The sequence below is a fragment of the Ovis aries genome, chromosome 22 (genome assembly GCF_016772045.2).
Source record: "Ovis aries strain OAR_USU_Benz2616 breed Rambouillet chromosome 22, ARS-UI_Ramb_v3.0, whole genome shotgun sequence".
In the NCBI taxonomy this organism is placed as follows: domain Eukaryota; kingdom Metazoa; phylum Chordata; class Mammalia; order Artiodactyla; family Bovidae; genus Ovis; species Ovis aries.
Window position 1 is genome coordinate 17,116,446 of NC_056075.1, and position 12,924 is coordinate 17,129,369.

The 12,924-nt window shown below is 40.2% G+C and overlaps 1 protein-coding gene across 6 annotated transcripts in view; it reads left to right on the forward strand.

The window, feature by feature from the left end:
- LOC101107489 (ectonucleoside triphosphate diphosphohydrolase 1) overlaps positions 1 to 12,924 on the forward strand; it is a 203,407-nt gene that overhangs the window by 86,623 nt on the left and 103,860 nt on the right. For 4 of the 6 annotated variants that reach the window (XM_012102653.4, XM_060405073.1, XM_042239022.1 and 1 more), the window contains 3 exons: positions 1,787 to 1,903; positions 6,091 to 6,228; positions 8,369 to 12,863. In XM_012102653.4, the coding sequence (XP_011958043.2) occupies positions 1,787 to 1,903; positions 6,091 to 6,228; positions 8,369 to 8,575 (462 nt within the window). In that variant the 3' untranslated portion in view covers positions 8,576 to 12,863. Of the gene's footprint in view, positions 1 to 1,786; positions 1,904 to 6,090; positions 6,229 to 8,368; positions 12,864 to 12,924 lie in introns of those variants that run through there. The other 2 variants (XM_027960446.3, XM_060405071.1) reach the window with 1 other exon arrangement.

The window sequence follows — 12,924 nt, forward strand, 5'->3', positions numbered from 1 at the left end:
CTGGAATCAAAGGAATGCTCACCAGTAGGGAGCTGTTGAATGAACTGTGATACATTACCATTATGGACTCTCATGCAGCCAGCCATTAGAGTGTTCCCATTAGCCATTAGAGTGATTTTATTTATATATAAATATTCTTTTTCAAATTCTTTCCCACTATAGGTTACTATAAGATATTGAATATAGTTCGCTGTGTTCTGCAGTAGCTCCTTGTTGTTTATCTGTTTTATATATAGCAGTGTGTATATATTAATAACAAATTCCTAATTTATCCCTCCCCGTCTCCCCACTCTCCCTTTTTGGTAACCATAAGTTTGTCTTCTATGTCTTTTGAGTCTGCTTCTATTTTGTAAGTAAGTTCTTTTGCATGATCTCCCTTTTAGATTTCATATATAAGTGATATCATTTGACACTTTCTTTCTCTTTCTGACTTACTTCATGTAGTATAGTATGATAATCTCTAGCTCCATCCATGTTGCTGCACATGGAATTATTTCATTCTTTTTATGGCTGAGTATGTTTCCATTGTGTATATATACCACATATTCTTTATCCATTCATCTGTTGATGGACATTTAGAGTGCTTCCATGTCTTGACTATTGTAAACAGTGCTGTTTTGATCTCTGGAGTGCATGTATCTTTTCAAATCAGAATTTTCTCTGAATATATGCTCAAGAGTGGGACTGCTGGATCTTATGGTAACACCATTTTTAGTTTTTCTAAGGAACCTCTTGACTATTCTCCATAGTGACTACACCAATTTACATTCCCACCAAGAGTATAGGAGAGTTCCCTTTTCTTCATACCCTCTCCAGCATGTATTATTTTTAGTGATGGCCATTTTGACTGGTGTGAGGTGATACCTCATTGCAATTTTGATTTGCATTTCTCTAATAACTAGCAATACTGAGCATCTTTTCATGTACCTGTTGTCCATCTCTATGTTTTCTTTGGAGAAATGTCTATTTAGGTCTTCTGGCCATTTTTTGATTTTTTTTTAAAATATTAAGCCTTACATTTGTATATTTTGGAAGTTAATCCCTTTTTGGTCACATCATTTGCAAATATTTTTCCCAGACTGCAGGTTATCTTTTTGTTTTGTTTATAATTTCCTTTGTTGTACAAATGCTTTTACATTTTAAGGTCCCATTTTGGTTATTTTGGGTTTTATTTCCATTAGTCTAGAATTTTTCTTTTTAACTCACTTTTAAACTTTTTATACAGTTTTCACATATTATGATGATTTTTTAAAACTTTTAAGTTGTGCCTAGCTCGTGATAGACCTGCAAAAACTATCTGTTAAATAAACATTGGCTGTTTAAAGAAAGTACTTGTACATTATAAAAATAGGCTCAAAACTGCATAAATAAAAAGAAAAAAACACCTTATAATTTTGCTAGAGATCACTCCCATTACCTCTGTGTAGAATTTTCCAGGCTTTATTTATTAAAAATTCATATATAATAGCTTTTTAAAGATGGGATTTTTCTGATCTATTCCTCTCACTTTTATCTTCTCTTTTCCCTATCTTTCTTTCTCCCTGATTCTCTTTCTTTCTCCCTGATTGTAGAGAAAATTAGCTACCAAACAGCTCAGAAATGCCTGTCAGTGGCAAAGTGACACCTTCCAGGAAGGAAGCAGTTCCTGGGTCTGGAATATCACCTGATCGATGATTTAACCTCAGAGATTTCTAGGCACTTTCCCTAGGGGTTTGCCCTTCTGGAGAGTGAATCAATGCCCCTCTGTGTTGGACACTGCACCAAACTCAGCACTTTTCTCTTGTAGGCATTTTCAGCTTTTTACTATGTGATGGAGTTTTTAAACTTTACATCACAGGAATCAACATCTGTGGAAAAGTTGACTGAGAAGTTGCAAGAGTTCTGCGCTCAGCGTTGGGAAGAGGTAAGCAACTGGAAACAGCAGCTGTTATCATTGTTACCACTGCCCTGTGCCCTTGACAGAAGGGAGGACGTGAGTCTGCTCTTCAGGTTGTGCTAATGTGACCAAGATCCAACACATGTGTTAGAGAGGCCCAGACGGTACACTCAGTTAGGAATAAACTCACTGACGTTCCATGATAACTGGCCATACAATGGATTAAACAAAAAAGGTCTTAATGATTTTCACCTAATTTGAAGTGTGGCAATAGGCAGTTGCTGGCATGGGTTCAACAGGTTAACTGTCTTCAATCATTCTTCGGTTCTTATTAGGCCTCTTTCCTCATGGAAACAAGGTGTAGCTTCAGCGATCACATCCAGATACATCAGTTCCTTTTTACAGGAAAGCAAAAGCTAGCCCAGAAGCTCCTTAGTAGTCTTTCCTCTTACATCTCATTGGCCAGGGCTGGCTGAGAAAGCAGGATGCAGGATTTTACGAATGGCTTCAGTCAGTTCAGTCGCTCAGTCGTGTCCAACTCTTTGCGACCCCATGAGTCGCAGCATGCCAGGCCTCCCTGTCCATCACCATCTCCGGGAGTTCACTCAGACTCACGTCCATCAAGTCAGTGATGCCATCCAGCCATCTCATCCTCTGTCATCCCCTTCTCCTGCCCCCAATCCCTCCCAGCATCAAAGTCTTTTCCAATGAGTCAACTCTTCGCATGAGGTGGCCAAAGTACTGGAGTTTCAGCTTCAGCATCATTCCCTCCAAAGAAATCCCAGGACCGATCTCCTTCAGAATGGACTGGTTGTATCTCCTTGCAGTCCAAGGGACTCTCAAGAGTCTTCTCCAACACCACAGTTCAAAAGCATCAATTTTTCGGCACTCAGCCTTCTTCACAGTCCAACTCTCACATCTATACATGACACTGGAAGAACCATAGCCTTGACTAGACGTACCCTAGTCGGCAAAGTAATGTCTCTGCTTTTGAATATGCTGTCTAGGTTGGTCATAACTTTCCTTCCAAGGAGTAAGCGTCTTTTAATTTCATGGCTGCAGTCACCATCTGCAGTGATTTTGGAGCCCCCCAAATAAAGTCTGACACTGTTTCCACTGTTTTCCCATCTATTTGCCATGAAGTGATGGGACCAGATACCATGATCTTCGTTTTCTGAATGTTGAGCTTAAGCCAACTTTTTCACTCCCTACTTTCACTTTCAGCAAGAGGCTTTTTAGTTCTTCACTTTCTGCCATAAGGTGGTGTCATCTGCATACCTGAGGTTATTGATATTTCTCCTGGCAATCTTGATTCCAGCTTGTGCTTCTTCCAGTCCAGCATTTCTCATGATGTACTCTGTATATAAGTTAAATAAGCAAGGTGACAATATTACAGCCTTGACGTACTCCTTTTCCTATTTGGAACCAGTCTGTTGTTCCATGTCCAGTTCTAACTGTTGCTTCCTGACCTGCATATAGGTTTCTCAAGAGGCAGGTTAGGTGGTCTGGTATTCCCATCTCTTTCAGAATTTTCCACAGTTTCTTGTGATCCACACAGTCAAAGGCTTTGGCATACTCAATAAAGCAGAAATAGACGTTTTTCTGGAACTCTTGCTTTTCGATGATCCAGCAGATGTTGGCTATTTGATCTCTGGTTCCTCTGCCTTTTGTAAAACCACCTTGAACATCTGGAAGTTCATGGTTCACGCATTGCTGAAGCCTGGCTTGGAGGATTTTGAGCATTACTTTGCTAGCGTGTGAGATGAGTGCAATTGTGCAGTAGTTTGAGCATTCCTTGGCATTGCCTTTCTTTGGGATTGGAATGAAAACTGACCTTTTCCAGTCCTGTGGCCACTGCTGAGTTTTCCAAATTTGCTGGCATATTGAGTGCAGCACTTTCAGAGCATCATCCTTCACGATTTGAAACAGCTCAACTGGAATTCCATCACCTCCACTAGCTTTGTTCGTAGTGATGCTTTCTGAAGCCCACTTGACTTCACATTCCAGGAGGTCTGGCTAGATACGACTAGCTTAGAGCCCTAGACCCATGACGAGCTACGTCTTGGAGCTGAGCACATTGTCTTCCACTGCTTCCCTTAACCCCCGAGGAAGACAGGCAGTTCACAGAATCTGCCACAGACACCACTGTGGTCAGACCATTTTTCCATCAGACAGGTTCAATATATATCCTGCTTATGATAGAAGCACAAGTTTTTTTCTGGTCTGAGGCACTGAGTCATTCAAGATCCAGTGCTACCTGATGAAAATTTCCAGGGATGCAAGAGAAAGATATGGAGTTTCAGTTCAGTTCAGTTCAGTCGCTCAGTCATGTCTGACTCTTTGCGATCCCGTATATCATGGCACGCCAGGCTTCCATGTCCATCACCAACTCCCAGAGTTCACTCAAACTCATGTCCATCGAGTTGGTGATGCCATCCAGCCATCTTATCCTCCGTCGTCCCCTTCTCCTCCTGCCCCCAATCCCTCCCAGCATCAGAGTCTTTTCCACAAGTCAACTCTTTGCATGAGGTGGCCAAAGTACTGGAGTTTCAGCTTTAGCATCAGATCTTCCAATGAACACCCAGGACTGATCTCCTTTACGATGGACTTGTTGGATCTCCTTGCAGTCCAAGGGACTCTCAACAGTCTTCTCCAACACCACAGTTCAAAAGCATCAATCCTTTGGCTCTCAGCTTTCTTCACAGTCCAACTACGAGACCACTGGAAAAACCATAGCTTCAACTAGATGGACCTTTGTTGGCAAAGTAATGTCTCTACTTTTCAATATGCTATCTAGGTTGGTCATCACTTTCCTTCTAAAGAGTAAGCATCTTTTAATTTCATGGCTGCAATCACCATCTGCAGTGATTTTGGAGCCCCCCAAAATAAAGTCTGACACTGTTTCCACTGTTTCCCCATCTATTTGCCATGAAATGACGGGATCAGATGCCATGATCTTAGTTTTCTGAATGCTGAGCTTGAAGCCAACTTTTTCACTCTCCTCTTTCACTTTCATCAAGAGGCTTTTAGTTCCTCTTCACTTTCTGCCATAAGGGTGGTGTCATCTGCATATACTCTGCTCTAAAAAAACCAGATCATCTAGGAGTGGCTAAAAACAGCAGCTGTTTTAAGTCGACACTGTTGCAAAATGCATGGTGCTTTCATTCTGAAGATATGTGATTAATTGAAAATGAATGCTGTTCTCTTGGGCACTGACAACCGAGGAAGGAAGATTGTACAAGAGCCTGGACATTTGGAATTTTCTCTTAAGTATTTTGTCTGAGTTGCGACATGAAGGAGGATATTCAGGGCTTTCAGAAAGAGCAGTTCAGATATGCCTCAGCCCTTTACAAGAGGGAAGGCTTTTTGCAGCTGCTGGTGATCTGTGGAGAAAGACGAGCATCTTGGATTCTTGAGCAAAATGCTTCCTGAACTGGGTTCCAGAGCAGTGTTTGTTGAATGTAACTGTGCCAACTCACTGGAAAAGACCCTGATGCTAGGAAAGAGAGAAGGAGGAGAAGGGGAGAAAGAGGTTGAGATGGTTGGATGGCATCACTGACTCCATGGACATAAGTCTGAGCAAACTATGGGAGATAGTGGAGAACAGAGGAGACCGGCGTGCTGCAGTCCATGGGGTTGCAGAGTCAGACACGACTTAGTAACCGAACAACAACAACAAAGGGCAGGAAGCTGGGATAGAGTCAGGACTCCAACCCTAGTTCTTTTGATTCTACATGTTGAAATGTCTTAACAAAGATCAAATTTTCCCCACACTTAAAGATCTGTAAAATGAAAATACGGATACTATATTTACTGAATAAATATGTGTATAAGTGGACAAGCTCATTAAACAAAAATTAATGATTTCTTTCATGTAGCATTTTTTCAGTTTTGAATATATGTGGAAAATGTTTCACAAGGGATGAAAAAATATAGTAAAATCCCGTGTATAGATTTTTTTTTTCCTCCTGGAGCATTTATTAATGTGTCATAGAACCCTGTGGAGGAAAAGATTCCTTAACAGACCCTAAAGTATGAACCCCTGCACCCGTGGAAGGCGTGCGGCACCATTCCCAAAGCCCTCTGCAGAGGCCAACCCTCAGGCCCATGTGAGCTGGGGCTTTCTACTCCCTTGATCCGCTCAATAGTGAACATGACGGCTTTCGAGAAGGGCCTGTTGTACAAGTATGACGTTTTCTTCACTTTGCTTCCAGGTGGAGAAGAATTTTGGTGATGTGAAGGAGAAATACCTGAGTGAATACTGCTTTTCTGGCACCTACATCCTAGTTCTCCTCCTGAATGGCTACCATTTTACAGCTGAGTCCTGGAAAAATATTCACTTCATGAACAAGGTTCGTTGGGTTAAGGGAGGAAGTCGGGTGGTAGTGACTGAGAGAGCTTTGAGTCTGAAAGAGGTAGGAGTCAGCCTAATTTAAATTTTGGCCCGATGTCCTGTTCTGCCACCTCACCTCTAACCCAAGCTGGCATTTTGTGCCTGGCATGTTGACCAGCCAAGTTGTGGGCATCCTATCTAAGGAGGTCTACTTACATTCTCAGCCTCACCTTTCTGCTCATATAACAATGACTAACCCTTTATAAGACAAAATATAAGATATTAAAGTAATATAACAGTATTTCAACAGCCACAGTGATTCTATGTGCTGGCTTCAACATCCATCCCAAAGGCCCCTTCATGAATCCAGAAAGGATGATCACGGTTTCTTATAAGGGGTGAAGGCCTTGTTAGTTGCAGCTTTAAGAATGACCAATCTGAAAGCTCACTGTGAGGAATGAGAGGAATGACTGTGCATGGGGGCCTTTGCTTAAGAAATCAGGCTTAGCATAAGCCTTAAAGAAGCAACCTCATGGCTGTGCGTTACCAAAGCATCACCTGCAGGCATTCAGGCCTGGAGCAACATTTACATTGGCAGTGAGACACATGAACACACTCGTCCCTGATGAAAAATATTAAGGACAGTGTTTCTCTACCTTTTAAACTCATACCAATTAATGGCAAAAACAATTTACCCCTTTATTAAATATGGTGACTTCAAGCAAAACAAAGCATTAAGGCAGAGGACTGTGGTGGCCGTGAAAGTACTAGTTTCACCACACTCTTGTCAATATTGCCTTTGCTAATTTCAATCTTTTCCTCGTTTTAACATCCAAGTTTTCCTTCTGTTCCATCATAGTTTGTCTGTTTGAGAAAGATGTCTATGTCAGACTTATATTCTCTGAGGTACAACTCTGATCTGTTATTTCTAAACCCTAGGTGATAACTCCAGTAACTCTGGAGGCTTCTTTGACACAGGCAGTCAGACAAAGTTCCAGTTTCCCATAAAAGGAAGTGGGCATTTTACAAATTATTAATTCCTAGTACTGGTAAAGGCATAGGGGAGAGGAGCATTTCACATGATATTGGCTGGGATGTAAACTGGCATAACCTTTGGGAAGACTGTTTTGGCAATATGTGCTAGAAGCCTTAAACATCACTTTGTCCAACTACTCCATCTCTAGGGTTTATAAATAATTGAATAAAGTGAGTAAAAATGACCATATAAGGTAGTTCATACCAGTGATGATGCTGCAGAAATCCCTTAAGAGATGTGGGATAATATCTACAAAGAATTGTTAAGTGAATTCTACATGCAATTTAATTCCACTTTTTTCTGTCAAAAACCTGCACAGAGAGATTGGTAGGATATAACACAAAATGATAATAACAACTCCGAGTGATGAAGCAGAGGTGGTTTTATCTTCAAAAAAAGAAGATATCTGTACTTTGTGATTTTCCTACCGTGACTATATATAACTCATGTAATAGAAATATTTCCACAATTATTTATTATTCACAGACTACCTATATTTCAATACATTTCAAGGTGATTTGAAAATATCCCTAGGAAGATGGCAGGGTTGGAGAATGTTTTTTCACTTGAGAATAATCCTTTCTCATGCATATGCAATGTCTTTGAACATCCGTCGAGTAAGACTGACTTGATGGGGATTATTCCCCAGGTTTTCCCCAGTTGAATTATAACAGAAGTCCTGGTTTTGTATGGATTAGATTCCTGGGCCTGACATGGTTGTAGAAGGACAGGGACAGTCATTAATCTCTCATCTTTTCCCTGCTTCTGGTCAGCCTCCAGTCCCCTTCCCCACCTCACCCACCCACATTGACACAAACAGCAAAAGGAATGCAAACTTCCAAAGGCCTAATTTGAATTAAGTTCTTCTTGGCAGGAGACCTGAGCCATCATTCACCAAATTCTTCTCTGAATTTGAGGAATACAGTAGTGAGGCCCCACACTCTCCTAATCACTTGCTCCTGTCTCCTCACAGCCATATTCCCAATTCAAAATATAGAAGGAATCCCTTTAGAGAACCGAACGTGGTGCTTTCACTTCCTAGTGGTTCAGTGTTACGGGTAGGGTTGAATGAAAGCTCATTTAATCCTCAAACCAGAAACAACACTTTCCCCACTGTTTGCAGGTCCGGAGCACCAGCGTTGGGTGGACTTTGGGCTACATGCTGAACCTGACCAACAAGATTCCAGCTGAGCAGCCATTGTCCGCACCCCTCCCCCACTCCACCTATGTCTTCCTCATGGTCCTCTTCTCCCTGATCCTGCTCGCAGTGATCATCGTAGGCATAGTTGTCTTTCACAAGCCTTCGTATCTCTGGAAAGACGTGGTATAGCAGGAGCAGCTGAAATCTGGCTGGAGTGAGAAAATTTGCCCAGGAAGCACTTTCCTCCGCAGTGGTGCACAAGGTCACCACTCTTGCTCACCAAGGCCAGTCTTGACCAGCATGAGGCTTCTTTGGCTTTTGCTAAAGCCTCTCCGTGGGAGGTATTCACCACCCTCTGCTTCAAGGACTTCCTGGCAGACACTGTCTTTTCTGTGAGTCTTTCCAAACTTCCTCCCTTTCTCTTTTGTACTCTCTGTTTGTGTGGGTCTTAAAGATCTGCCTCCTTTCATGATCATTGCTTTATGAAAGAACAATATTGACTTTGCCCAAAAGAACTGAGAATCTTGAGTCCTGTGCTGGGAAGCTGCCCTGGCTAAAAGAAGAATCTTGGGAACTAATTTAGTTGTGATCTTACAGACCTGTTTCCTATTTATTAAGAAAGCCGTACAATGCCTTTGGAGAAGACAGACACACGCCCAAGCCCAGCCTGCCCTTTCCATGGGAAAATTTTCTAGACTAAGCAAATGCGTGCTAGGGCAAAAGAGTCTTGCAAAGGAATTTCTGTGCTTATGCAGTAATAGTTAATCCAAGCCAAAAGAGGGTTTTTGCCTAAGTCACATATTCCTGGGTGATGCCAAAAATGATACAGAGTGGGACACCCATACCAGAGATTATTTTAAAAGCTGCTGTACATATATATATATAGGCATTCAGATATCAGGGCATATTATTTAGTTAGGTGTACACATGTCAGGAAGAAAAATACAGTGGCAACATAAGGTTGGAAAAATGCGTCCTCCAAAACATCTCCTGGGGTTGGTTTTCATTGTGGTAAAAGGCACAGAACCTAAAATTCACCATTATAACATAAACAGTGTAGTGGCACTTAGTACATTCACAATGCTGTGCGACTGTCATACTATCCAATTCCAGAGTATTTTCATCACCAAGAAATTGGCTGGGTATAAGATCATCTTGAGGTAGGCATGAACCATCAACCTTTCCATTTTGCTAAACATGCTAACCACTTGCACCACAAAGATGCTCCCTGAGATGCTCACTAAAGCCATGCGATATCTTCCTGTCCCAGGATCTAATTTAGTGAGGGAACTTCATGAGTGAGAGTGGCATGCCTTTTTGGTGTCATGCTATTTACACAACAAACTGTGCCAGGAACCACATCTACAAGTATTACTGCTGGTTCTAGGTACTTTTGCTTTAAGCATCTTTGCCACAAGCACTTGTAGCCACATTGTCGCTGTAGTAATTGGCTTGGAAGCAATTTTGCCATAAAATATAAAATAATGGAAAATAAAAGAGGGGCAATTAAAGGACACAAGGAAATGAATAACGAAATTCAAGACACTATGAAATATAAAATGTTTGCGTACATTTAAAATGTGTGTAGATTCATGGCAATACTGTACAAATAGCTTATTTTATTTTGCAGGTTGTACCTAAGCACTTGTCTTCCAAGTCTTTCATTCATAGCATTTTATACGGGGTTTATTTTTTTGGCTCATTGGTTTGTCTCCTCATTCTGCATCATACTTTTTCTTGTTCACTAAAATTTCTTCCTTCATAAAGAGTGATGTAAGTTTCCAAGTACTTAGAGGCATCTTTGTAACTGAGCTTTGTGCTGTGCTGTGAAAGCTTCTACACAGCTGTTGTTTGCTCTTGGCATACTGTTACGTGTCCATTGACAAACATTCCAAAGTCATGTGGGAAACGTGGGTTTCCCTCTCCACCTTCTAGGACTGTGGCCTCTTTCTCCTCCAAAGTAGTGTTTCAAAATAAGAAACCAACTCTTGGGACAAATCAGTGTCATGCCAGCTGAATAAAGCCATCGATAATGTTGCCAACTAGAAGAAATGCTAACACATTTTAACCAGTTGAAATCAAACTGTCAAACCAAAAACTCTCACCTCGGTATTTTATCTTTCACAGAGAATGTGCCTTATAGGCAATGAGTTATTTGATGAAAATGTTTGCCGCAAAAACGCTTGTGGCAGAGGTGTCAATGGCAAAGATACTTATGGTGAAGGTGCCTAGAACCCATTTCAACATGTAATCAATATGTAATTAATGAGATTTCTTATTTTTTAATATTAAGTTTTTGAAATTTGTTGTGTATATTACACTTAGAGCACATCCTAATCAGGACTACATTTTAAGTGCTCAATAGCCATGTGTGACTAGTGGCTACCATATTAAACAGCACATATCAAAAAGTACATTCAAAGCTAAAAAACCCAGGCGATGCACTTTGTCTTTCTTTGGTGGGGCGGACTTCTTTTAACAGCTTTGGATGCTGTAACATCCTTGCTATTGTTTATTATATATGAAGTTTAACATTATCCTTAACAAGCTTTTCACATCCCAGCTCAGAATTTCACATTATTCCTCAGGTTTTGTTGTGTTTTTTTGTGACAATAGAGATACCTGTCATTCAGACCAAGATGCTTGATGATTAACCCTAAACTTTAGAAAATTTAATCTGGATTTAAAGATAATACAAGATAATTTGGATGCTTATATTCTATAGTCAAAGTATAAATTTGAGTATTAAAGATTAGTCTCTTAAGAGCTCACAAAGTTTACCATATAATAGTAAAATTACTATTAAAATATATCTTCGTGTATTGTTGGTTTGAAAGATGAGTTGAATTTCACCAAAATGGTTTCATCCCTCTCTGATTCAGAGTCTGATAATGGCTATCTTGTTTGAACATAACAAGTTGCTCACAATTAGCCTGCACTAGCCAGGTATTTCAGTTTGTACTAGTTTTTTCTTTAATTTCTTATAACGACCTCAAAATTTCAGTGACTTACCACAGTAAACATTGATTTTCATGTTCATGGGTCTCAAGTCAGCTAGTATCTCTGTTTCCGGCAGTAGGTCAAGTTCAGGCCTGCTCCATGTATCTCCCACTCTTCTTGTCTGGTGGCTTCCTGAGCCATGTTCTGAGTAGAAGGGACATGAAACGGACAGAAAATGCAGGATGCCTCTTCAGGTCTTGGCCCAGACTTGGCCCTGTCACTTCCATTCACATTCTACAGACCAAAATAAGTCATATGACCAACCCCAACTTTACCAACTGAAGAAACACTGGGAAAAATTGCAGAGTCATATGGCCAAGGACATGAATGACTACTTGTAACAGAAAATGCACGGAACACTGGGCACAATGCTTCAGTCTACCACAGCTTCTCATTACCTAAAAAGCATGTTCTCCATAAACTGAAACCTACTTATCTTGCCAAAGAATATCCTTTAAAAAATGTCATTTCTTCCAAAACATCACCAATTCCATCTTCTTTCCACAGCCTTAACCAGGATGCTCTGGCACCTCCCACATCAGTCTCACATTCTCCAAAATGAGATTAACTCAGAGACCTTCTATTTATTTTCCTTATATGTTTAAGACAGTGTATAGTTAACTACTCAAGTTTTTATTTGGACAAGAATCTAATACAACTGAACATAATTGGTTTAATCACAATAGTCTTTTAATAGTTATTTTAATATTTATTTAATTATTTTAAATTAATTGGGAAAAGAATGTCTCCATAAACCTTCTTCTTTCAAAGTGGCATTTAAGACTACATGTTTTAAAAGTGTTGTTATGCCTTTTGTATTTCTCTATTTTAAGTAAATTAATTTCTAAATTTATATTGATGATATAATGATGGAATCACCCTCATCAGCACCTGAGTTGACTTTTTATTTCTATATCCCTTTTGCACGATGAGTATCAGAGAACATGGATTAGTCAATGAAAAGTGAGATACAGTCTCCTAAGAAACAACGTCATTTCTTATAGCAAGGTTCTAAGAAGAGAGGGGAGGAAAGTCCTGTGATAGGGAACAGGGTGTATTTAGGATGACTTATACTGAGCTCTACCTTTCCTCATAAACTTGCTCCTCCTGCATTTTATCATGATTAACACCACCACTTCCTTAAGGAACCAAGATCAGAATCAACTTTATCAGTGTTGAAGTGACAGGGGCTTGTCCTGGCCAAGACCTGCCCATTCTGCCTTTACAGCATTTTTCATTTTGATTCCCCTTTCCAATCTTGTGATTACCACCCCAGTAGAAACCTGATATCAAGAACAATGATCTTGTCTGCAATATATTACTTTCAGATTAATCAATATTTGCTAAGCAGTTTGGAGACAATTAGTGTCCCGTGTCATGTTAATGCTTGTCCTGTGGGGGAAACAAGAGTTCTGTGCTCAAATAATTTGGGGAAATTCTGGGTTAAATAAAATTTAATAAATTTTTTTTTAATGTATTGAAGTATAGTCGATTTACAATTTGTGTGTTTCTTGTGTATGGCAAAATGATTCAGTTAT